The following is a 26,808-nucleotide window of genomic DNA, read 5'->3' on the forward strand; positions in this document are numbered from 1 at the left end:
CACAAGAAAGTGTAATCGAGCTTGAAATCTTCAACATGCCTAGAGACTGCAATGGCAAGATGTACAGAAAAAGTTGGTAATATTTTGGTCTGTTCTCATTCAAAACTGATTGGATCGCTGAATTAAACCACTGGAGTCTGGAGTATGGATTATCTTTATGCTGCAATTATATGCTTTTTTGGAGCTTTAAAGTTTTGGTCACCATTCACTTGCATTGTATCAACCTACAGAGCTGAGATATTCTTCTAAAAATCTTTGTTTGTGTTCTGCAGAAGAAAGAAAGTCATACACATCTGGTATGGCATGTGGGTGAGTAAATGATGAGAGAATTTTCATATTTGGGTGAATTATCCCTTTAATTGTCATGGCAATAATGCAACAGACAGTGCATAATAATGCAATATAAATCTAAAATAGCCTTAATTTTCTATAGGCAAAAATATTATTTTTATTTTGGGGTGAAATGTGACCATGCGACCAGAGCATGTTCTTGACAGGTTTCATGAGGTTCACCCATTTGTTGAGGATACTTGAACTGTAGTGCATTCATAAAGTATTCAGACCCCTTCATTTCTGTTATGTTGCAGCCTTATGCTAAAATGCATTACATAATTATTTCACATCAATCTACACTCCATATCACTCCATATCGTTCAGCTTTCCTTCAACCCTGACCAGTCCCCCAGTCCCTGCTGCTGAAAAACACCCCCACAGCATGATGCTACCACCACCATGCTTCACCGTTGGGATGGTATTGCGCAGGTGATGAGCGGTGCCTGGTTTCCTCCAGACATGACACTTGGAATTGAGGCAAAAAAGTTCAATCTTAGTTTCATCAGACAGAGAATCTCGTTTCTCACAGTCTGAGAATTCTTTAGGTGCTTTTTTTGTCTTGCACTGAGGAGAGGCTTCTGTCTGGCCACTCTGCCATAAAGCCCAGATTAGTGGAGTGTTGCAGTGATGGTTGTCCTTCTGAAAGTTTCTCCCACCTCCACACATGATCTCTGGAGCTCAACTCTGAGTGACCATCGGGTTCTTGGTCTCCTCTCTTACCAAGGCACTTCTCCCCGATTGCTCAGTTTGGCCAGGCGGCCAGCTCTAGGAAGAGTTCTGGTTGTTCCAAACTTCTTCCATTTAAGAATTATCGAGACCACTGTACTCTTGGGAACCTTCAATGCAGCCGAAATATTTTTGTAACCTTCCCCAGATCTGTGCCTCGACACAATCCTGTCTCTGAGCTCTGCAGGCAGTTCCTTTGACATCATGGCTTGGTTTTTGCTCTGAAATGCATTTTTAGCTGTGAGACCTTATAGTAGGTGTGTACCTTTCCAAATCATGCCAAAACAATTGAATCTGCCACAGGTGGACTCCAATCAAAGTTCAGAAACATCTCAAAGATGATCCAGAGAAATGGGATGCACCTGAGCTAAATTTCAAGTGTCATAGCAAAGGGTCTACTTATGTCAGTGTGATATTTCAGTTTTTTCTTTTTAAGAAATGTACAAAGTTACAAGTTTTTTGCTTTGCCATTATGGGGTATGGAGTGTAGACTGATGTGAATGTTTATTTTTGTTTTAAAGGATTTTAGCATAAGGCTGCAACATAACAAAATGGGGGGAATGAAGGGGTCTGAATACTTTATGCACTGTATATAGTAGCGCTGATGTCATTATCTTACAGGTCAAGTAATTATTTTGACCCTGAACTTTAAATCTATGCCAGACTTAGGTTAATGAACAAAGCAGTTGTCTTAACTGAGTGCAGTCTAGCTATAGTTTCCACTCTTGGACAGATATTAATTGCATATAAAAGTGTATTTTTCAGTACAATGTTGTGAACATCATTAGTCTGAAATGGTCAGTAAGATCGGTGCTGAAACAGTGCTGCTCTTGAAAGCGAGCATGTGGGCCGCGGCAGCTGTCCTGTACAGTAGCGCAGTGAGAGCGGGATTGTGGGATCATCACATTCAGCAGCAGCAGCGCCGACAGAGGAAAAACATGGCGGCTGCCGAATGTGCAGCAAACGATTTGCGGAAGTGAGGTAAGTGTAATTCTGTAGCTTCATAAACTCTTTTACATTGAATTATCCGTCACTCAACTCCAATTCCCTGACTTTATCTCGAAGTTACAGCCGACTCAGGCTCACCAACCGCACTGAATGTAGCAGTTCAAGCGGATTTGATGGGCAAAGTTGTTGCGGTTGTGTATGTGCACGCTGCCCCCGCTCCTCTGCACTGTTACACGTTAGCTTGTTAGCTTCAACATTTTGGCACTTTTTGTATTCAGAAGTCTTCTAATTGCTTCTTATGCTGGTTTCCTTCGGAGACATGGACATATAACGGGTTTTCCATGCATTAACAAGTGATATGATTGTGTGTGGAAGTGCTAAAAGGGGTGCGTCGAATGAATTAGCATTAGCACGCTAAGGCGAGTTTATCATCTTTATTAGTGAAGAACTCACGAGCGCTCTTAGCTAAGACGCTAATTAGTGGGCGAGTTGTGAAAAAGAAACCGTTTAGCTCGTATTTTTGTTTTGTCTTCTAAATAAGTAGCATGCTTTTAATTGTTTGGCGCAGACTCAAAGTGCCTGCGCTTTTGCGCATCCCGGGAATGCAGTAGTTAGCAGGTGAGCTACTAAAAACCTGCGGACACATTTTGGTTCAGTTAGTCAGTAGCGACATGGTTAATGGTTTAAGTAATGTGCTATATGTATTTTTACATTTGGATTTTATGTACTGCATGAAACAAAACTGTTGCATTAGAAACTATCCCAGTAGGTGAGCTCAGGTAAGAAGTCCCCAGAGCTGGAGAAACGTGCACACGGGCATTTGGAAAGGCAGTGCGTGTGCTCGCAGCCGGGTTGCACATCATGCCAAGCCGCGGATGCGGTGTTGCCTCCGGAGAGGCCCGTTTAATGCAACTGAAGGAGAAAATGTTTATTTTCACTGCGAAATTATGTTCTAGCTTGTTATAACGGCGAGTTAATAATTTGCAGCGCTGCTCAAAACGCACCTTCTGCTCGTTATTGTGTCAAGTTTATGGAGACAAATCCGTTCCGAGGAAAACATCTCGTACTGGGAACGGGCATTAAATGTGCGCTTGTTATTTTTTTCAGTCACTGAGCTTAACTGGGTTCTCTGAAGCAACCGCGACGAGCAGAAAACATGCTGAGGGTGTTTTTATGGTACGGCGGGACACATGTCATCAGGACTTAGCTGGACTATTTTGTCTTAGTTCATTGATGAGCACGTGTCAATTTAAAGCTCATATTGGCCAAGCGCGCCGGCTGTACAATAATTCAGAAAGTTTGTAATGCATACCGTGTGCAGTACAGAGCGCGAAGTTAAATGATAACTTCACATTTGACGGCTCTGGGCAGTTGGCCGTTATCTGCCTGTGTTATGGGACCACGCAGCCATCATACCGCTCAGGAAGGAGATGCATTCTGTCTCCTAGAGATAAACGTAGTTTAGTGCCAAAAGTGCAAATCAATCCCAGAACAACAGCAAAAGACCTTGTGAAGATGCTGGAGGAAACAGGTAGACAAGTATCTATATCCACAGTAAAACGAGTACCTGAAAGGCTTCTCAGCAAGGAAGAAGCCACTGCTCCAAAACCGCCATAAAAAAACAGACTACAGTTTGCAAGTGCACATGGGGACAAAGATCTTACTTTTTGGAGAAATGTCTTCTGGTCTGATGAAACAAACATTTAACTGTTTGGCCATAATGACCATCATTATGTTTGGAGGAAAAAGGGTGAGGCTTGCAAGCCGAAGAACACCATCCCAACCGTGAAGCATGGGGGTGGCAGCATCATGTTGTGGGGGTGCTTTGCTGCAGGAGGGACTGGTGCACTTCACAACATAGGTGGCATTATGTGGAAGGAAAATTATATGGATATATTGAAGCAACATCTCAAGACATCAGCCAGGGAGTTAAAGCTTGGTCACAAATGGGTCTTCCAAATGGACAATGACTCCAAGTATACATCCAAAGTTGTGGCAAAATTGCTTAAGGACAACAAAGTCAAGGTATTGGAGTGGCCATCACAAAGCCCTGACCTCAGTCCAATAGACAATTTGTGGGCAGAACTGAAAAGGCATGTGTGAGCAAGGAGGCCTACAAACCTGACTCAGTTACACCAGTTCTGTCTGGAGGAATGGGCCAAAATTCCAGAAACTTATTGTGAGAAGCTTGTGGAAGGCTACCCAAAACGTTTGACCCAAGTTAAACAATTTAAAGGCAATGCTACCAAATACTAATAAAGTGTATGTAAACTTCTGAGCCGCTGGGAATGTGATGAAAGAAATAAAAGCTGAAATAAATAATTCTCTCTACTATTATTCTGACATTTCACATTCTTAAAATAAAGTAGTGATCCTAACTGACCTAAGACAGGGAATATTTTCTACAATTAAATGTCAGGAATTGTGAAAAACTGTGTTTAAATATCTTTGGCCAAGGTGTATGTAAACTTCTGACTTCAACTCTATATAAATATTATGTGTAATTGATTAAACATGATCAGCATGTAGAGACATTAGGCTGTAACCTATTAAACACAACTACATTTTAAAAATGTTTTGTGTTTGCTGGGAACTTATTTATTCCGAGAGTTCCATCGGAGGACAGCAGTCCCAAAAAAAACAAAAACAATCTTTTTACACATGAGGTTTGTCCACAAAATGTGGGGAAAGTATATATTTTATATTATTGCAGATATAAGTTAATATTATTGCAATATTTTGAAAAATAAAGGATCTGTGTTTTTCATCCGAGTGAAAAGAGCATTTCAAAACAAATTAATCTCCGTCCTTGTCTTGCCTATTTGTACATATTCCCTTACGCGTGTCATCCACAAAAATGCTGAACCCAACACTAACATAAAATTATGTTTTCTTTAGAAAGGAACGGATTAGTTCTAACAAGTTAGCAACAAAAATGTGATTAATCGTGATTAATTGCGATTCATTTTCTGTGAGTTGACAGGGACGCTGAACTCATTGTCATGGCAACGATTTGTGATGAAGTCAGATTGAGTCAAAGTCGGTTGGAGTTGGGGGACTGGGTAGCTCAGCGAGTATTGATGCTGACTACCACCGCTGGAGTCACAATTTAGAATCCAGGGCGTGCTGAATGACTCCAGCCAGGTCTCCTAAGCAACCAAATTGGCCCGGTTGCTAGGGAGGGTAGAGTCACGTGGGGTAACTTCTTCGTGGTCGCCATAATGTGTGGTTCTCGCTCTCGGTGGGGCGTGTGGCGAGTTGCGTGTGGATGCCGCGGAAAATAGCGTGAAGCCTCCACACATGCTACGTCTCCGCAGTATCGTGCTCAACAAGCCACGTGATAAGATGCGCGGATTGACGGTCTCAGACGAGGAGGCAACTGAGATTCGTCCACCGCCACCCGGATTGTGGCGAGTCGCTACGCCACCATGAGGATTTAGAGCGCATTGGGAATTGGGCATTCCAAATTGGAGAGAAAAAAAAGTTGGAGTTTGTTGGAAAATTGTACCGCACTGCTCAAACATTCCAAGACCTGACAAACGCCAATTAAACATGACTCTATGTAAACAGACGCCAACGAACGCCAACAGGGTGATCACGCTGATCTGACAAAACCCAACAAGTGTTGGATGTTGGTGTTTGTTGGCGTTTGTTGGGACTTGGGACATTGTGAATTGGCCATAATGCAGCCTGTAATCCAGAGATTTGGTTTCTCTTCTGCTAAAACTGGTTAGACCAAGTACATTCCAATTTAGATCTCTGTTTAATATGTATTCTTTTCAAGATTGATTAAAGCATTAAATATTACTTTTATTAGTAATTTTTCATTTATTATCCATTTTTATTCAGAAGAGATTTTCAGATTTGTAAGAGTTTTTCTCAGATCTCAGTCTGTAGAAAGTACTATTCAAAGAAATTAGGGATGTTCCGATACCATTTTTTTGAGGCCGAGTAAGCATATCGATAAATTTTTTTTTTTTTTTTTAGTACTCGCCGATACCGAGTCCGATTAACTACTTTTTTTTTTCTGAACTCAATATCAGCAGTTTATTTACATTTTTATCATCAAAATTGTGTTTAAATAAATAAATTAAAACTTTAATTAGTTTTAAAAGTTAATTTTCAGCATGAAATTTTATTATTTTTATGAAATTAAGTGATTTTATACAGAACCTTACAGCACAATCCAAAATACAACATTGAAGTTATTATTGTCAAATAAAGTGCTGCATAATAGAGCATCACAGATGTGAGATATTGCTTAAATATAATAGTTACTATTTATTATTATTATTAGTAGTAGTATAACATTGAATATTACATAACTATATAGTAGTGATCTATTTCTGTCATACTTCCATTTAAATTGAGCTTTTATTTTCAAGTGTTTCTGTGTTGTTAGACCAAGGAGCTCTGACGTAATGACCATAAGCCGGTCACTATGTGAATCACAGTAATTATTAAAACTGCAATAGGCTACTATATAAATAAATATGTGGTCTGTATGTGACTCGTGCTAAAAAGTGAATTAGCGCTCTGTCTGCTGTCATCTGCTACAAACAGAGCATGCGATGCTCATAATAGTTTTCTGTGTATGAGCCAAGGATCTCTAAAGGTATGAACAGTTTGTGTCTCTATGCCTGCACAACACCTGCTTCACACATTCACAGGCACTCTATTTATTTCATTAAATCACAGCTTTTGCTGTTAAATAATCTCACTAGGATATGACGTGAATTTAATCTGTGCGCTGAATGTTTACGTAATGACATTCGTTAGTCAGATGGTATCGGCTTTTGGTATCTGAGCATTTTTTACGAGCACAAGTACATGAGCGCGGTATCGGACCTGATTCCGATACCAGTATCGGTGCATCCCTAAAATAAATAGTTGAAAAGTTTGTTCTTCTATTATTTACTCAACCTCATGTTCTTCTAAACCTGTCCAAACTATCTTGGTTTCTTCCATGGAACACAAGGAGAAATGTTCCAGAATGTTCAAGCTATTCTTTTCCATACAATGAAAGCATATTGTGAACTCAAAAGTAGCTCCAGTCAAGCTCCAAGAGAACTTTGCCGAAGCTCTCAAATCTCATTTACACTTCCGCATATTCAAACTTGGTGTGTAATGATTGTTCAAGAAGAGTCCGATGAAAAACAATGGTTTTATATAACATTGATTTCAAAAGCGGCATTTGAATATACACTACTGCTCCTCTTCATTTAGTGCGCATCATCATTTCGGTCTGTTCCTCACAAAGCTGTTGATGGCAGAAGAGTTCAGTGTAGTGCACAAGTCACATGGACTACTTTTAAAGTTGATCCAATCTGGACCAGTTGTCCAATGCACAAGATCATCCACTAAAATGATTTGGAATACACTGGTATACACATTTCTCAGAGTCAGGATACTGTGTTATTTAGTGTTTTGTGCCTTTATCAGTCCTCTTAAGAGGAGCAACCTAACCTGCACTTAGGTTACTTGTATTTGAGTTCTAAATAACCCCATTAAGCACAACTGAGTCATGTCAGTAGGGTTGTAGCCGTGCATGATAACATTAGTGGTGACTCCTAGATCCATGTCTATCCAAGTCCATGTCTATGCTCAGTTTTTCCTCTTATCTTATTTCATAATCATAGTGACTATGATTATCCTGAAAAGGAAACCTGATCCTACATCAATGAGGTTACTGTGATCACTGGATATTTTTATTTCAGTGAATGGCAACAAAATAGGAGAACTAAGCAAAGCATACAAAGGCTTACTTCTTATTTGTAGATATATCAGCCTATGTGTGTTTGTTTCAGCTCAAACCACAAGTTTGGATTTGCTGTGTGGAAAAACTTTTTATTATTATTTACTGAATCTAGAGAGAGGAAAATAGAATGTAGTGGTTACATTTGACATGGGTAAAAATAGGAATCATGTTTTCTAATCATTTTAACATTTTTGAATTCGGACCAGAGACCACCCCTTCTGTCTGTTTTCTGTCTCGTCTTTTAGATACATGGGCAAATCACATAAGCCACTCACTAGGAGGCTTCAGTTGAGTGTGAATGAATGATGCATGCAGAAGTCTTTTCAGGTGCCTCTCATTTTTCAAGCAAAATAAATGTCAGCAGTGCAAAATCTTATTCAAACGTTTCCACATCCAGATCACACTAATGGTACATGGTAGTGATGTGTTTTCTGTGTGATGTGTGGAGGACTTCATATGCCAACATCATGTGTAGGGATAGACTCAGCATCTTTTGATTTAGATCTACAAGGTTGTGTACATTGACATTAGCTAATGCAGTAGTTTGGCCTAATATAATCTAACAGTGAACAATACTGTACTTTTACAGCATTATTAATATAATTTCTGCTTATACTAATTCATTTTAACATAAAAAATTGTATGCCTTAACATGCGTTATCAACTAACAATGAACAGTAGTATATTTAAACTAGATATTGGTAAAGTTTATAAAAAGAAATTTGACGTAGGCTTGACAAATCCTTTGTCTGAAAATGTTAGACAGTCAAGTAGACCTTCAGATAAAACTTTAAGAAAGATAGATGGATTGGTTTTGAACTGTAACCTAAAACCTTGATATAGCAGACCTTGTTTTTTTTTTTTTTTTTTTTTTTTTTTTTTTAACATTAGAATTTTTGGACAAATTTTGAATTTACAAGCATTCCGTTGGCCTGTTTGAACGTTTCATCAATGTAAGTCTACGGGATTTTTTTAAATATATATTTTTTCCAAATCCCATTTTTATTTTTTCCTAAATTCCATTTTTTCCATTTTATTTTCTCTTAATTCCGGTTTTTACATTTTATTTACATTTCATCATTAAACTGTCTAATGAAATGAATTCATATAATTAATAAAATGAAAACAAACAGTTACTTTGGGAGCTGATTGAGACACACCCATAGTCTGCATGTGCTATGCGCTTCACAGTGAATAAAGTGCTCTGCTCTTTGTCATTTATCTGTACACACAGAGCGCACATGATGTTAATGATGTGGTTAGTGTAGGCCCACGGTTTACAAACTGGGAGGCATGTCAGGGGAGGCGTGGAGAATGATGATACATTTACCAAGTAAAATCAAAACATATATAAACACCATAAAAATGTATTGTGAAGAAAAATGAAAATTAATAGCTTTATAGACAGCTTAATAGACCGTAGCTCTATTGCGTTATAATACTGTTAAATGTCGGGGGCCTGGGTAGCTCAGTGGTAAAGACGCTGACTACCACCCTTGGAGATCGCTAGTTCGAATCCCAGGGTGTGCTGAGTGACTCCAGCCAGGTCTTCTAAGCAACCAAATTGGCCCGGTTGCTAGTGAGGGTAGATTCACATGGGGTAACCCCATCGTGATCGTTATAATGTGGTTAGTTCTCGGTTGGGCGCGTGGTGAGTTGAGCGTGGGTGCCACGGTGGATGGCATGAAGCCTCCACACGCGCTATGTCTCCATGGCAACGCACACAACGGGTTGACGTCTCAGATGCGGAGGCAGCTGGGATTCGTCCTCCGCCACCCAATTGAGGCGGTCCTCGTGGTCACTACGCGACCACGAGGACTTAAATGTGCACTGGGAATTGGGCATTCGAAATTGGGAGAAAAAGGGGAAAAAAATCCCAAAACCCCCCCAAAAAAACAAAATACTGTTAAATGTCAAGAGCGCATCCATGTACCTGTTGCTCGAGCGCAAATCTCTCTGCACGCGGATTTCCTTCACTCTCCCTCAGCTGGACGCTAGGGCTGAAACGATTAGTCGACGTTATCGACAACGTCGACAATAAAAAATTGTCAACAAAAATTTTTGCTTCAGAAGATGAGCTTCTGTAGACAACATGTTAAATAGAAGCAGAAACAATACTGCAGAACTCATGTGGCAGCCCATGCATAGAGAATCCGAAAATATGAGTTCAACGTGATATAGCTCATGTGATGCAAGTTTATCACAATTTTAGGCTAAAAAACAGTTAAGTAATCCCATTATCATTAGGACAAACATTTATTTTAAATAAAACATTACATTTGGCATAGGCTATATTATTTATTATTAACTTGGCTATTGTATAGGCCTATATACAACATTATTGTATTTATATAAATCAGGAGAAAAAAATGTGTGGGGGGAAGTCTTGTACATTTTGTCAGGGGTGGGGGCTTTGTGTTTAACCTTTTGAAAACCTCTGGTGTAGACTATAAGCAGCAGCTTCTCACATTCACTTAATGTTGAAGCATGCAGCTCATGAAGAGCGAATACGCTATTTGTTTTATTAAATCTCAGCCTTTTGCTGTTTAATCATCACACTAGGACATATCACATTCCTTTGCTCACAAATATGTCAAATTCCATGACATTCCGTGTTTTATAGTTAATTCCATTTTTATGACTGGAGTCCGTACATGTTTTCTGCTATGCGGAAATCATAGGGCCCTACACAAGTCAGAACAGTCTGAAGGTCTGTGCCGAGTTGGTTGTATGTACAGTATTTTGAAAGCTTTAGGAGGTGTTACAATTGATAATTTTGTTCATGGTTTAGGGATTTTGGAAAAACCCTAAACAAAGTCTGTAGAAAAACGGTATAGTATGTTGGCTTGACAAAGCCAACATAATTAGAGGGCCCTATGATTTCTGTGATTTTAATTGTTAGTTCATAAAACCTAATGCTTTAACTAATGTAAACGTATAGAACCTTATTCTAAAGTGTTACTGACTTTAAGAACTTGAGCTCATTTCATTATTTTGTTTTTTTGGGGAGTGTAGTGTACTGGCTGTAGAAAAACCCTAAAATTATCCCTATTCCTCCCACATATGTCCTAGACGTATCCTCTTGCACAGACTTAGCAGAATGGAGGCAATTGAGAAATTTGATATGGTGTAATCTAATTTGGCACACTTCAAGCTTCTGTTTGACTTTGGTACCACACACTAATTATTGAGTACTACAGAAAGCAGTACTAGCCGGCACTGCCTACAGTCTCCCAGCTGAAAGTTGGTGGTTTTTTGCTGTTACCTTGCACATTTTCTGTATTGCACTGTTCGCATATCAGTGTATGAAATTGCTCTGGTCTTTGGAATTGTAAAAGTGTAGAAGTGGTGTACAGCTTGAAACAAAAACAAAAAAATACAAATACAAGATTTTTCTTCATTTAAAACTTTATTTATACAAAGTTTGATTTTTGATTGATCAAATGTTCTAATGCAAACTTGAAAACGTCAACATCAGAGAAAAATGTCCTACTGTAAAAGGAAACGTGTAAACATGAAACCGAAGTATGTGCATGTAGCCTACTGTTTAAAAATCAATTAAATACACTTAATGAATGCAAGTATTTATATTTTCCTCTTAACACATTTTTAGTTAATGTATTTGAAATAAATTCAGGCTGTGTAGTATGAATTTTTGAATTCAAACCTGCATGCTCTCCCGCTGAGAACTGACGTGAATGTCGGTGTGGATGACACTGGGAGACCGGCGGATCAACAGTGCTTGTTGTCATGTTGTACTTTAACACACTATCACGATTTATGCAGTAAACGTAATGTTCCATAATTAGCAAAGAAGTGAAGGATGCACGTCTGTTTTTTATTTTGTTGCTGACAGGACATGACATTGTGCCCCCTACCAGCGGATGATTGTATGTACATTCTTTTCTCTATCTGCTGGCATGATTACTGAATGCATTTGTGCTGAAATTGATTAACTGACAATAAGCTTAATCAATCAAATTATTAATGACAAATAACTGATCATTGATTATTCATTAACATCCCTAGACAGTTGTCGATATTTTAAATTGGTCTGTTCTAGTTGATTTTGTGTGTGTGTGTGTGTGTGTGTGTGAGCCTATATGTTAGTCCTGTACACCCAGAAATGTAAAATTTTCCCTCTTGTTGATATGATACATCCAGAGATGTTAATTTTGTTATCTGGTCTTTTCCACTTACATTTGCACTCTTCAAACTTTCAAACCTATTAGAATGTGTTTCCATGGCCACATAAGCTGTGTTGTCCAGGAGTAACCCAGGTGTGTTAAACCGCTTTCTCTAAATCCCTTAAACGGAGTAAGTAAAACACAGTTTGCGTGCGCGTGATATTCCAGAATGCTGCTTTTTGTGAAAACCCTGGAATAAGCAGGAATAAGTGCATGTAAACGGGTCACTGAGTAGTTACTGTGTTTTGCCCTTATAGGGCAAGTGATTTTGTTTCTCATGTTTTCATTCTGGTGGCTTAATTCGAAGAATGTTCCTCATGGATTCCACGTGTCTCCGCATGGTTCTGGAAAAAAAACATTGGCATTCTAGTTAAACATTTGATAGTAAATTTTCCTCTGAGGATAAAGTTGTCTGAAGATGAGCAAGCTGCAACAGTCACTGATGTTTAAAAAAAAAAAAATCTTTAGACTGTTTAATTTGAATCACATACATGGCACATCAATCAGTGTGGGTCCGATTATCATTCTTACAATTCAACCTAAACCATGTAATCATGTTGCACTTCTAAAGTTACAAGCCAACTGGGGAGTATTTTGCATTTAGCGATTTGTTAATTTTGGACCCCGGTCATACCTATGAAGCTTTTATGTCTTTCAAGGCTGAAGCTTTGTTTCATGGGATCTAGTGGCCATTGTTGGAGAGCTCTTTTATAGCTCAGATAAGAGGCAGTGTAGTAAACAGACCATCACACATCTGCAGCTTAATCAGTGCACCAAGGAAAGCCTTCAAGCGTATGTGTGATAACTTAAGTAGATTCTGATTTATAGCTTGTGGGAAACTCTCAGATAACCTCTGAATATGAGATATATTTATAGAATATTAGATAACAGCAGATCATAGCCTGCCCATAGGCTGTTATTCTTGCATTTGTGTATGTTTGACTCTGTTTAACAAAACTCAAAGACTGAGAGTAGGAGGAAGAGGAACTTGTCATAAAGCTGTTGCTTTGGAATTGTGCACATAAAAGTTCTTTTTTTGGGAACCTTGTTATTAGTGGTGCTTGCTACAGCAAACATCACTATTACTATTGCTCATACTTAGGGTTATGGATTTGAACAAACAAACCCATAACCCTGAGTTTTACACATAACTCATCCTGTGCTGTTTGTGCTGTGAAAATGAATAATACCTGAAATTTTACAGCTTGTTGAGGAGAGATGTGCTGTTACTTTAAGTGGTCGGATATCTAATCTTTGCCTTGTAGACAATAAATGGGTGAAGAAATAACATATAGACTTACACTGAAGGAGGGATCCAAGTCGTTTCCAGGGATCAGAGTATCATAGAGACTTGTCCATGGGCTCTTTTGACTGGGCCAATGGGCCATTAAGCAACCACCTACCTAGTAACCATTCAGAACACCTTAACTACTGCATAATAAAGCCCTGACAATCACCCAAAATAGCTTATGTGCAGCAAGATTTGCAAAGGCAAGTACCCCTCACATTTTCTTTGAAAAATACAAAAGTTTATTTATTTCTTCTAACGGAACAAGCTATAAATAATGAAAGAGAAGCGTCTCTCTCTCCTTTTCTCATGGAATTTTTTATAGAAAAATTCCTGATATTCCATGAATGTCCTGTCATTCTTGACACATCAGTCGTGGTCTTTTTGGTGAGTCTTAATCCATTGATTTACTGTAGGGAAACATTCAGCAAATAGATTAGCTCACATCTTTGAACTGCAGCTAAATATATATCCTTTATCTTATTTCCATATTTGGCTTTTTGGGCCATTATGTGGTATCATTTTAATAGAAGACATGGCTGGATGTGAATGTAATAAAAATATTAGAGCATTGTTAAAGGTTATTAATTTCTTGTCATGCTGTACAAATACACTCTATCCATTTAAACTAAGTCTGGACGGTCTGTAATTATTCTGGCTTTGTTTCCGTCAGGTGCCCACATTCTGCTGCTGAGGAGAGAGCACCACGATGAGGAAACCGTAGGCACCCACCATAGTATGGCCGCGTCCCGCCCTTCGCGCGTCACAAGATCATCAGTGGGGATAAATGGATTGGATGAGAACTTTTGTGGTCGAACCCTCAGGAATCGCAGCATCGCCCAGCCGGATGAGTGCTCTCCACCTCCTGCGCCTAGAGCCCGCTCGCCCAAGAAGAAGCAGGACTGTCAGCAGCACCAGGCCAGAGCACAGGTCGGAAAGGTAGCTGAGAGCAAGGCGGAGAGTGAGCCCTTGCCTGCCTATGGAAAACGGGGCTTGCCCAGCTCCGAGAAAGATGATTTGGAGAAATCTGACAGCTGCGAGCGACCAAGGGCAGGGGGTGGGCCGGAGGCCTCCCCCGCCCTGAAGAGGGCCAAACGCTGCCCTCGCTCAGGTGAATTGCTGGGGGTAGAGGAAGAACCTCCTTTCAAGCCGGACAGCCCTGATACTGCTGCACCAAAAGAAAATGATGAGGACCCCAAATCAGACTTGTCCTCGGTCTCTCCGCTCAGCCTCGACAAAGAGGCGGAGCAGAAAGAGGACAGCCCGGCAGAGGGGAACGTTCCTCCACTGCAGGCCAGCGAGAATGTCAAGGCCACTAATGGCCTTGCTGATCTCCAAAAGGAGGACTCAAAAGTTGCAGCCTTACCTGCAGAGCCCTGTGCCTCCCCAGCCATGCTCAACAACAGTTCCTCACTGTTAAACGGCAGTCAGGCTGTGCCCTCATCCCCCGACCCCATTGTGCCTTGTAGATCCCCTCATCCCAAGCAAGCCAATGAGTCTGACAGCCCTCAGATTGACTTTGAGAGGAACAGCATGCTGGAGGAAGCTGCCGAGGCCGTGCTGTCCCGGGAACCAGAGATGGAGGTTGAGGTGGATGTAGTGGGGGACCACGGCCAGGCCCAGGAAGAGCTGGCTAGGGAGGAAAGTACCAATGGCAGTTTTGCGACAGAGCTGCAGGACCCTTCTGACGACTGCTCAAATATCTCAGGAGAAACAGTGGCGCTGGCTTCCTCCCAGCTGCCCTTGGAGCCCCCCTCTTTTACAGAGCCTCAAGAACACAGGTACACCCTGAGGACTTCACCACGCCGTGCTGCCTGCGGTAGTGGGCCCAAAACCAGCTCCCCCAAACCTAGTTCCCCACACATAGACAATGGTTCATTGAAGGAGGAGGCCATGCCGGTTCCTCTCTCTTCAGAGGACGCCAGCCATAAAGACCCTCCCTATGACACACTGGGGCTTTCTAGTGAGGCAGACAGTGAACTCTCAGTGAAAGCAGGGGTCAGTGGAGAGGTGGAGGTTTCAGATAGTAGAGCGTCCAGGTCCACCAAAGAGCTTTTGGAGGATGAAGAGGAAGAGGAGGATCCAGATGTCTACTATTTTGAGTCTGATCACTTGGCTCTAAAACACAACAAAGAGTATGTTCAGGCTTATGCTATCCTGTCTAAAGTTGTCGTTCTTGTCATTATGTAGCGCAGAGTAAAAAAGTTTTTTTCCGGAAGTAAAAATCCCATTAATTTTCTCCATAGGCCAATTTGATTTTTAACGATAACTTATAAAACTTAAAGGCTCAGAGCTCCTAGCTTGTTAATTGATGGTAAATGCTTGGTAAAGTACTGCACTACCCATGTTTCTGAAGAGAAAAGATCCACTAATCAGAGAATTGAAACAAAGACAAAAAAAGCTCTGCTGCGACCTACCACTTCCATGACGTGCTGTGAAGGGTGCAATTCACTCTTCCTATGCTCTTAAACTACTTGTATATTTCCATATATCTTAATATTCTTCAATGAAATTACAGGGCTTGTAATCAACAATTTAAAATCCAATAGTTTTACATTTTTCCATTTGTTTTTATTCATGTACCTTATTCTCAATGCATAAAAGCATTGTAGTTAATTTCCTAATGAATGATGTTAAGTACACATTCTTGTACCTTTGTCTCATTGTCTGATTTTAAAATACTTTTTTGCTTCAAATCAAATTTCTAAGGTTGCGATTCTTATATGCCTTGGTTGTGTTTGGTTCACCAATATTTAGAACACATTTTATGAAATCCTTAAGGAAAAAATTAATGGGAAACACTTTCAGAACTAAGATGCCTGAAAAGTGGAATGATACCTCAAATTGTGCAGCTTGTTGTGAAGAGGTCTGGTATTACTTTTACAAGTGATCAGACTATGCTACTCCAAGCACCCTTGCAAAATCACAGTTTTGCATAGACTTGCCCTAATTTTTATTTATTTTTAAATTTGTATAGGTTATGCAAAAATTAAGGTAATGGAGTTCTGTAGCTTCATAAATTATATTATAACAAATAATATAATTTTGTTTTAGCAGGTAACACACGCAGCACTTTTTAATTTGTGTGTTGTCAAAACCCAGCTGTTCAGGTCTTGCTTTGCCTGCACCTCTCTTGTTTTTAGTCATTTTTTGTTTTGAGTTTTCAGAATGTTTGTACTTTGAAATTCGAAGATGGCGGAAAGGTTGGCCTAGAAAAACATCTCATTGTTTTCCATGTTTACACTTAATGTCTGTAGCATAATAGTCGACCATGGTAGCTTATAATGAATAACAGCTGCTGTAATCTGCGGGATCGTGGTAGAAATGAGCGAGGGGAAGCCTACTGCTGGTGGACAGCTTGTCCTGGGTCGTGCATATTCAGCGTGTGCCCATCTCACTGTGTGAGTGCTTGGCTGATCGCCCGCTTCTGCCCAGCAGGGATAAGGAGCAGCCGACTGGATTGGCTTTTGGGTCAGTTCAAAATGAAAAAAGAATGCAGTCACACCAGTTTATGAGGCCTGACTGAATTATTTATCTTTTGTTGTTTGTTTAAATTGTTCTCATTTCTTTTCTGGGGCAGTTTTTCCCCTATTGAAGTTTAGGGGAATATTAAAACATGAATGGTGCGTGCCCATGCAAATCTCACAACTGCAATACTCGCGTGTTGTGGCTTGTGGGTGTTTGCCCTGGCTCGGCTATTTAATTTGCGAGGGTTCTTTTATAGGGTGTTCTGAATAGTTGCAAGATGGTTGCTTACTGGCTAAAGTAAAAAGAGCCCAGCCCCTGATTTTTAGGTCCCCAGATATGGCTCGGGTCACTCTTTCAGTGTAAATATGTGGGATTCTTTTGCCCATTTTATCATCCACCAGGCAAAAACTATAAGTCTTATCTTTTTTTAAAGTAACTGCACCCTTCTCCTCAACGTTCCACATGATTTGAAGTATCATTCATGGCCGTAACACAAACAGTTCAGGATGAGTTAAGCTCTTATACTTGGATATGCATGAGCATCAAGGCGAGATCTATTATGAGAAGATATTATGGAATCTCATTGTTTCGTTTTTTATTTGATCTGTTATTAGCGATCTAGTCTGCTTTTCAGACGGCTGACCCTAGGTGGCAGTGCATTGCCAGCCATATGTCAGTTTTGGGATCATTGCCATCTTTGGCTGCTTTCCCCAACCTGCAGTGCTGCATGCCTATCTTCATTTTGCATCTTCACAGAGAGGCTCTTGACAGCTGCTCTGTGGTGTAAGTTATTAGTCGCCAAGAAAATTAAAGGAAAATCTAGTCTGTTGCCCTCGAGTAAGGCACATCAAATGAAGCAAGTCCTCTAAATGAATTCTTGTTGAGACTGAACTCCTGCTGTCATCAATTGATTTTCATTCATGGCGTGTTAGGCTAGATTAAGTCTACAATGTCTGTTGAGCTTGTGAATAAGATTTGTTCTAAGCAGTAGGTAGAATCTCCTGCTTAGTAGAGCATCTTTGAGTCTCTTTTTTTTTTTTTTTTTTTTTCGCTGCCTGTTATTTTTTTCTTGCTATTTGTGGATCTTATTTTCCTTAGGGCGTCGAGGGAAAGGTCAAAGCTCTGTATCGCTCAGGCTACGTCATATCTTCATAACGAACAAGATGAATCTAGAAAATCTATTAAATGTGAGCCTCTGATCCTTTGTTTGTATTCCCAGATGGAACGAGTTTCCATATTGCACAAAGATTGTACAGCTTTTTCTCAGTGCAAGCACCAGTTTAACATTAGAATACTGTTGAGATTTATTTATTAAGTGATAGTTCACCCAAAAATGAAAATTCAGTCATTGTTTGCTTACCCTTATGTAGTTTTAAACCTGTATGACTTTGGAACACAGAAGTAACCATTTATTTTCATTGTATGCTAAAAAGATGCAATGAATGTGAATAGTGACTAAGGCTAACATTCTACCTATTTCTTTAAATTATGGGAGAAAGTAAAATTTTCACATCAAAATGTGAGTTTTGCTTTCCTTTGCAAAACTCGCCACCACAACTAGGTTTTCTGAGTGATTTTTGTTGTTTGGCTATTCTGTTGATAGGGTGTTTTGCATGTTTTTAGCACTTTGCTGTGTGATTGCTAATGTGTTTTGTGTGGTTGCAGCTAGGTTGTTGCTTACAGTCCAATTTAAAAGAGCCCATCCCCAAGGCTCTATGATATTTTGGTCCACTGAAATGTTTTTTTTATTTTTTTTTTTGCCCATTTTATCGTTCAAAAGTCAGATGACTGAGTTGGCACATACCTCACAGTAATACTCCAGTTCTTGCATGATGCTGCCAGATTAACCACCCACCCTGTGTCAGATTGGAAATATTTATATGTGAACCGTTTAAAGGAACTTTATTTAGCAAAGCTTGTGGTTGTGCTGTACTGAAATTGAATAATGAATGGCCCAGCTGCAAAAAGTTTGATGGCTAGATGCATAGCAAGTTTCAGGCATTAATAATGCACAAAGCGTCACTGCACTTCCTCCTCTCTCCTGCACGGTAGTTATCAGAGGTTGCTCCAGACCATCAGTGTTCTGGAGGCCCAGCGAACCCAAGCCATCATGGACCTAGAGATGCTGGCACGGTGTCAGAAAGAGGCCCTGACCGACCCCATCACATTTGTGGACCAGCTACAGAAACAGGTAAAACAGCTCCACCATGGTCAAGCCATTACCTTAATGCATGGCATGTGGCCTATCCATTTCTGCTCAAATCTGAGGGCGATAGCAAACTTCTGGTATTGTATTCAGCCATAGCGAAAGTGTCAAGAGAGTTGCAGCAAACTGCTTTTCTTTCTAAAATAAAGCGATCGATCACAACATATGTGATATTATTTTGTAAAAGTAAAAATATACCTCCGTAATGAGCTCCAGTAAGTTTAAATACATATGATATGAAGCTTGCAGAACGGCCGAGCATTGCTGTGTTTCAAAATGTTTCAATTACATCCAGCGATTTACAAGTGAGGATTTACAACAGAAGCGATTCATGTCAAGTACAAACACCGTAAGATGAAGCTGGGGAGACAGTCATGGTGACTAACTTTTTGCTTTTCTGCAAATAAAAGAAATAAAAAATAAAAAATTCACTTCTGAGAAGTATTCCTCCATCATAAGGGCTGTCTGTCTTCTGTTCGGCAGAGCCCTGTCCACGCATATGGTAAATCTCTCTGAAACAGGACACAATGTTTATTAAACAAATGTATTAAGGAAAATTATTTTATATATATTGCATAAATACATTGAAATTAACTAATATTGAACACTATTAGACAGGTGGTATAGTTAAAGTTAGGGTCACTGTGTTAGGAAATATATTATCATTCACTCCCGTATTTGACGTGGAGTCGGAATATCGTCGATTGTCATGTTTATAATATAGGGGTATACTTTATCTAGCGTGATCAAAATAATTATAAGTACATACACAGTCAGAAACGGGGACCTTGTTAAGGCAGTGCTGGTCTACAGCTTGTGAAAATGCACCCTCATTATTAGATATAATAATGGGTAGATATAACCAAAATTTCTCAATGCCATCCACAGAAACTCCTGTAAATAGCGTGTGTAAAAAGTAATTTCCCCCAGAGCCATCTTGACAGCATTTATTAGCATAGTAATAGTTTCTGGCACTGCGCCAGATGCAAGTGCACCCCTTCTGACAAAATGCGGAAGTGGCCGTGCACAGGGACTATTGGTTTTGTTTTGAAGTTTGATTGAATTGTTTTCTAATCTCCGTTCTTCACAGGTGGAGATGGGATTGCCCCGCCCCCAGAGAGTGGTCCAGCTCCCGGACATTGCATGGGACCAATACACCTCGGGCCGCGGCGACTTTGAAAGGGAGTTCTGTGACAAGAAGCACAAAACACGGCAGTTAAAGTTAATCTTTGACAAAGGTGTATATACGTTTTATGGCGATATGGGTTTATACAGGCCGAAGGCAACATTTTCATTTCTGGATGGGGTTGGTGTCCAATGAGTAGGGTATACAGTGGCCCCAAAAAGTATTTGGACACTTAATGTATGAATGTCTTTATATATGAAATGTGTCCATTATGTAGCAAAAACCAAACCAAGGGGCATTTTATTTTAAAGAAAGAACTAGACCTGTGGTTATTTGCTACGGCAACTGTGTGAGCTTGAGGGAAACCTAAGGGAATGAAATGCATACATTTTAAGTGTGACGAAAATGTCCATATACTTTTTGGGGCGACTGTACAATAGATTAACTTTGTCACAGGACTGGGACAATGTCCCCCATGAAAAAAAGCCTTGGGTGTATCTATAAATACTGTATATGTGTACATCTTGTATTCACTGGACAATTTCTTTGGTTTTCTGGCCATGAGAAGAAGGCCATACAATATATACTTCTTTTCCTGTCAAAATAAATTGAATTCCTTCTTAGGAAAGAAAAAAAAAAAGTAACATTTGTATGCTTTATTAACATTTTCCAAACAAAGCCTTCCAGAGTATGAAGACAGAAATGCACTAAAATGGCACCATTTCAAGATGCATTAAACATTTTTCAAAGTCTAAGTGGGAAGTTGACTTAAAGGGATAGTTCACCCAAAAATGAAAATTCTCTCATTATTTACTCACCCTCATGATATCCCAGGTTTGTATGACTTTCTTTCTTCACCAGAACACATTTGAAGAAAAATAGAAAAATATCTTAGCTCAGTAGGTCCTTAAAATGCAAGTGAATGGAGATTTCTCTTTTGAAGCTCCAAAAACAGACAGTCAGCATAAACATCATCCACACGACACAAGCTGTTAATGTCTTTAAAGCAAAACGATCGATTTTGGTGCATAAAAGAGAAATATTTAAGTACTTTTTTTTTTTTTTTTTTTTAACTCTAAATCATGCTTCCGTTCTGCAGCGGTACGCAGGTGTGACGTAATCGCATTGGCATTTGAAAGACACGAGAACTGAGGCACGTGCGTCACAGCCGGAAGAGCAGTGCTGTTTACAATTGAGATAGAGGAACGCTGTACAGTAGCTTGGTTGGTTTTGGTTTAGATCTGTATTTTTCTGTTTTTTTACTCACAATGGTGCATTTGTGTGCTTATCCTGGATTACATCAGTATAATGGCAACGCGAATATGTCACACGAGAGACCTCTTGAAATCCACCCTTTCGTTAAGCCTAACGGAAGCAAAAATGATCGTACTTGTTTAGAAGACATTCATTTAACTACTGGAGTCATATCAATGGCATTTATGCTGACTGTCTGTTTTTGGACCTTCAGAATAGAAATCTCCATTCACTTGCATTTTAAGGACCTACTGAGCTAAGATATTTTTCTTCAAATGTGTTCTGGTGAAGAAAGTCATACACACCTGTGATATTATGAGGGTGAGTAAATAAAGAGAGATTTTTCCATTTTTGGGTGAACTATCCCTTTAATTAAAAGAACTAGTCCCCATAGGTTGTATATTCATTGCAATGCACATTAAATCTCAAACTCTCATCATCCACAATATTAATCGGCCGGCAGACTGTGGCTATCCGTTTTGTTACAGCAATCATGAATCGTTCATTCATGATTCGGGTCAGGGCATCAACGCCAGCGTCAAGCGCATGAACATGAAAAGCGCTGTGTCTTGTTCTGCTTTTAGAGCTGGCCCACGTAAAGATACATCATCCAAATTCTTGATGGGTTCAAAGTTGAAATTATTTGAACTTTGAGGGGAGCATCGGCAGACCCTCTGTAGGAGAACTCCAAAAGGCTAGCCAGCCGCAGAAGTCTGGAGCAAATTTATTTATATAGCGCATTTCATATACAATGGCAATTCAAAGTGCTTTACATTTAAATTTGAAAGAAAATATAAGATACATAAAATAAATTAAGAACATGAAATAAGAATAAAAAGCAATACACACATTGAGAAAAATGTATATAAAAATAAAATAATAAAATAGCATAGAAATCAGGAGAACAGGTATTAAGAGCATGACTTCAGCGAATTGAAAAAGCAGAGAACATGAAATGATCCAAATCATTATTGAATTTATTTTCCTTTAATTTTAGTCTCAAACCCATGTGTAATGTCCCCGCTGGACACATCCCAAAGGTCACGCCCTATTTCAGACAGTGTTTAGAACTCGCACGGAGCTGAATAAAATGTCAGAATCTAATGTCAAACCGGTAAATGCATTAATCGCGCTGAACAAACATTATGCATTAAACATTTTAAATTAATCGCATGCATACAGCTCTTATTAAAATGCTTGTTGTCTTTCTGTAGTAGGGCTGCCTGCTCGACCAAAAAGTCCCGTGGACTCCAAGAAGGAAGGTGACTCTTCATCCGTGTACTCCTCAACCCTACCGTCAAGTGACGGTCCTGAACACAGCATGACCAGTAGCAGAACTCAGGTACACTGTCCCATCGTCACCCTTCACAGCTGCCTTGACTTTATGAACCTGCTTGCTGTGTTTTGTAGAGGGTATAAGGTTGTCACACAGACTCTTATGATTTTTCTTCGCATTGACCTAAGATTTCACCATATTTCATAACGTGCTGCTGCGGTTGATGCATAATAAGATCAAGATGTAACATTAAACTTGATGTTTGTTTCCTGTTATATATGTGCTTGAGCCCTAGAACATGTATGCGCATGTGTTCTGCATATACAACAACATCTTCCCTGAAAGCACAATATCTCAATCCACATTCAATCTGCTGAATTATTTCAACAGCAAATGCACTCAGCATACAAATACGCTAATAATATATGGCGAAATAGCTACACCTCATTGCACACTGTATCCAAATGTTATTTTCTGGTCTGCTCCAAAGGAGCTGTGTCCAGACAAGCTATGTTTCTGTCTGCTGGTTCACAAAATTCTTTCAACTGTGAAAGATGATGTCGATATTCCGCCCACGTAGAGCCATTATTTCAGATAAGCATTGTGCCTTGTCACATGAAACACTTTTAAGGAACTTGTTCTTGTATTGAAAATGGCAGATGAGACATTTCAAATAGTAAACTAGTAAAGGCAAATTAGTGATTAAAAATAGTGAAAAACTGAAATGGTGACCAGTTACAGCTTCTAAAATATACACCTTCCCTAATTCATTAGTATAAATTTTAACTTCAAATCATATTGACAAAAGTTAATGTCCATATTATCTGTCAACTACCCAAATATGGATTTGAACAATATGCTGGTTTGACTAATGCTGACCTGTTCTTACCGATGGTGTGTGTGCAGATGATCAGAGGGCGATTATGCAACCAGAGCAAACCTGACACCTTTAACCAGCTGTGGACCGTTGAGGAGCAGGTATGAAACCATCACCTATACTTGTGAACTCAGAGCCTTTTATTAACATAAACCTCTAATGAGGTTATCAGTGGCTTAAGTTCAGTCCAATTTTCCCTTAACATTTTCTGTCATGTTTTATCTGAAGCTCTTGAATGGCAAAAATCATAATTGTTGATTTTTGCCCTTGAAATTGTAATTGCTATTATTATTGTTGAGATTAATTACTTTATTGCTGTTTTATTACATAAGTAAATCAACTTCACATTGGCCCACTTAGAAGCATGACAAAGCTAAATTATTTTTCAAGTTTTTGGAAACATTGGACACAAAAATCGAGCAACGCGACATTGAGTTCTGCTCTCTCACGAATGCCTCATTATAAATGAAGCCGTCTACACGGACAGCGCATAAAATTTTTTAAACCGTGTCTTTGCCTTGATTTGATTATAATAGGAACGTTCTAATTTTGTCGTTGCTCTTTTACTGTGTATTTTGCAAGCAAGCTGCACGACATGTAATGAATCAAAATAAATCCAGATTACAGACTATGCTTTTCAGTACACTGAAAAAGCCGTGCAATGGTATACTGTTTGCTAACATTCAGACACCTGCCACACTGCTGTGGGATGGCGTTTAGAGGTACATTTAAATATGAGGATGCTCAAGACAAGTAAAACTTTAACTAATGTGACAATAAAATGTGTTATCAATGACTTTACGCTTTTATGAGTAGAATTCACATGAGGTCATTAAAAGAAACTGTTTTAACCAATCGATGATTATTTAAAATAATATACTGTATATGCAGTAGAAATGTTTTATATATCATAAAAAACAAATCGTATGACATAAAAATGTGGTAGAATCTCTCTATGTGAACGATCGTACAGATGTAGGTAAATTTGCACCAGCTCGTTAATAACTCTACACGCCGGTGTGTTCATGTTGACTGATTTTGACTGATTGAAGAATGTAAACAGAATTAGCTGTCAGCCTCAAGGTAGGTAGAGCTCTTTGTCACACCTACCGATGATGTGGTCCAATGGCAGTAAGAAGGTGTTTAGCAGCCGGTCAGAAGTTTTCCTAAAAGTTCGCCCCGGCGAGCTGTTACGGACCACCGAAATGAACTCTACCTTCTTTTTGGCCAGATTTTGTTCTAAATGACGTTACACCTGTTCGTTCTTCGATTTCATATGAAGTATATTGAGGCCTTAAGTCTGCATGGCTACGTCATATAGGCTTTTGCCTCCGTGGTCACGGTATGAACATTTCTCAAATAAATGATTTGTGAACCACTTCAGCTACTTTGTAGAAATAGAGGATGCCACCTGGAAGGGGCACATCTGTTTGATTTGTTTTCCGATATTTTCTTTAAAAAAAAAATCTGAATTGTGCAAAGGATTGTGAGTGATTGAAGGCCACGAAGGATGCACCTGATGCATCCTCTGAAATGTGGCGAACGAAGGCTGCAAAATGAGGCCGCCTTCCAAGTGTCCTCAAAATTGAGACAGCCTTCAACGATGCTTGATGACGTGGCAGTCGAGGTATCCAGCTTAACTATGCTGCAGACTTCTGATTGAGAAGCTCAAGATGAAAACGTGTTCTTAGGTTTAAACAGCTGGACGGAGCGCAATTCCAAATGCAGGGATGTTTAACTTGACACTGCGACATAGAAATGCTGAGTATAGACACGATGCAACCTAAGTGAGATGCTCCAGAAGGTTCCATCCGATGCATTTTTATATTGACGCATCCTTAGAAAAGCCCTTTTAATAAATCTATCTCGGACAGATTCGCAAATTCAGTTGCAAAATTAATTGCTGTGGACTAATGATAGTCCAATCATAGATTTATGTTTAGTAATATTAATAATAATAGTGTTGCCTTCTAAAGCCACTTTTTTATTGTCTTATAAATACTTTATCCGTCTTGAACACAGTCTGTCTTTATACATTTTTGTTGTCAAAATTATTATTTTTATAATATATTTTATATTTATAATTAAAAATAAAATAATTATTATAATTATTTAATCATTAGGTATTGAATAATTATCATTACAGGGCCTTTCTCAGCAAATATTATATATGTTATTAATTGTGATTAATTCAATTAATTAATAGGCATATCATGTAATTAATGTAATTATCAAGTAAAAAATGTTACCGATTTACTGCCCTAAAAATTATATATATATAATATATGTATGTGTATGTATTAGGGATGTGCACGGTTACCATTTTTAACATTCGGTTTACTGCGAGATTTCATTAACGGTTAATAGGTTTGTGGCAGATCAGTTCTTAATGTGGGAAGGTGGAAGCGGGAGCCAGGTGAACAATCAACATAAGACATTTAATTTCATTAATTTCACATTTGGTGCTTTTCAGCACCACATAAAAACACTCACTGCTTTTCAGCCAGCTTCGTATAAACATAAAGACATACACGCACAGACAGGCTTCGTGCATCTCTCTCTTGAACTGCGGCCCCAGCTCCTCTTTATCCCTCTCCTGGCTGATTGCGATCATTCTCCCCCAGCCGTCCCTCCTCATCGCTCGGCCTCAGGTCTTACCCTGTAGCACACTATGCCAAGGTCAAAAGTAATTCCAGAAATTATGAGGAAAAGATGATTGAAATACATGAGTCTGGGAAGGGTTACAAAGCTATTTCAAAGGCTCTGGGACTCCAAAAAACCACAGTGAGAGCCATTATCTCCAAATGGAGAAAACTTGGCACAGTAGTGAACCTTCCCAAAAGTAGCCAAAATCAAACACCCAGTTCCACAAAAAGAACATCATACATACGCTCAAGCATGGTAGTGGTAGTGCCCATCTGGCACCAACAATCATGCCATGCTCCATATCACTGAGATCAAATTTTTTCCCCATTCCAATGGTTGAAGTGACCATTAACTGAAGCTCCTAACCCGTATCTGCATGATTTTATGCACTGCACTGCTGCCAAACAAATGGCTTATTAGATAATCGCATGGATGATTGTTGGTGCCAGACAGGCTGGTTTGATTTTTTCTGTAATTGCTGATCTCCTGGGATTTTCACACACAACAGTCTCCAGAATTTACAATTAAAACATCCAGTGAGGGGCAGTTCTGTGCCTTGTTGATGAGAGAGGTCAACAGAGAATGGCCAGACTGTTTCAAACTGACAGTCTACAGTAACTCAGATAACCGCTCTGTACAATTGTGTTGAGAAGAATATCATCTCAGAATGCTATTCTGAGATGTGGGTTGGCGCTGTTTTGGGGGCACAAGGGGG

General features: G+C 39.4%; 1 protein-coding gene across 2 annotated transcripts in view; it reads left to right on the plus strand.

Moving 5' to 3' along the window:
* The first annotated feature begins 1,911 nt into the window (after positions 1-1,911).
* Positions 1,912-26,808, plus strand: part of LOC127441612 (ZZ-type zinc finger-containing protein 3-like) — a 37,890-nt gene continuing 12,993 nt past the window's right edge. Inside the window, exons 1-6 of one of the 2 annotated variants that reach the window (XM_051699206.1) lie at positions 1,912-2,040; positions 13,914-15,375; positions 18,761-18,899; positions 20,005-20,152; positions 22,509-22,636; positions 23,477-23,548. In XM_051699206.1, the coding sequence (XP_051555166.1) occupies positions 13,979-15,375; positions 18,761-18,899; positions 20,005-20,152; positions 22,509-22,636; positions 23,477-23,548 (1,884 nt within the window). In that variant the 5' untranslated portion in view covers positions 1,912-2,040; positions 13,914-13,978. The remainder of the gene's footprint in view (positions 2,041-13,913; positions 15,376-18,760; positions 18,900-20,004; positions 20,153-22,508; positions 22,637-23,476; positions 23,549-26,808) is intronic. The other variant, XM_051699208.1, reaches the window with a different exon arrangement.

This window comes from Myxocyprinus asiaticus, chromosome 5 (assembly GCF_019703515.2).
Source record: "Myxocyprinus asiaticus isolate MX2 ecotype Aquarium Trade chromosome 5, UBuf_Myxa_2, whole genome shotgun sequence".
NCBI lineage: Eukaryota > Metazoa > Chordata > Actinopteri > Cypriniformes > Catostomidae > Myxocyprinus > Myxocyprinus asiaticus.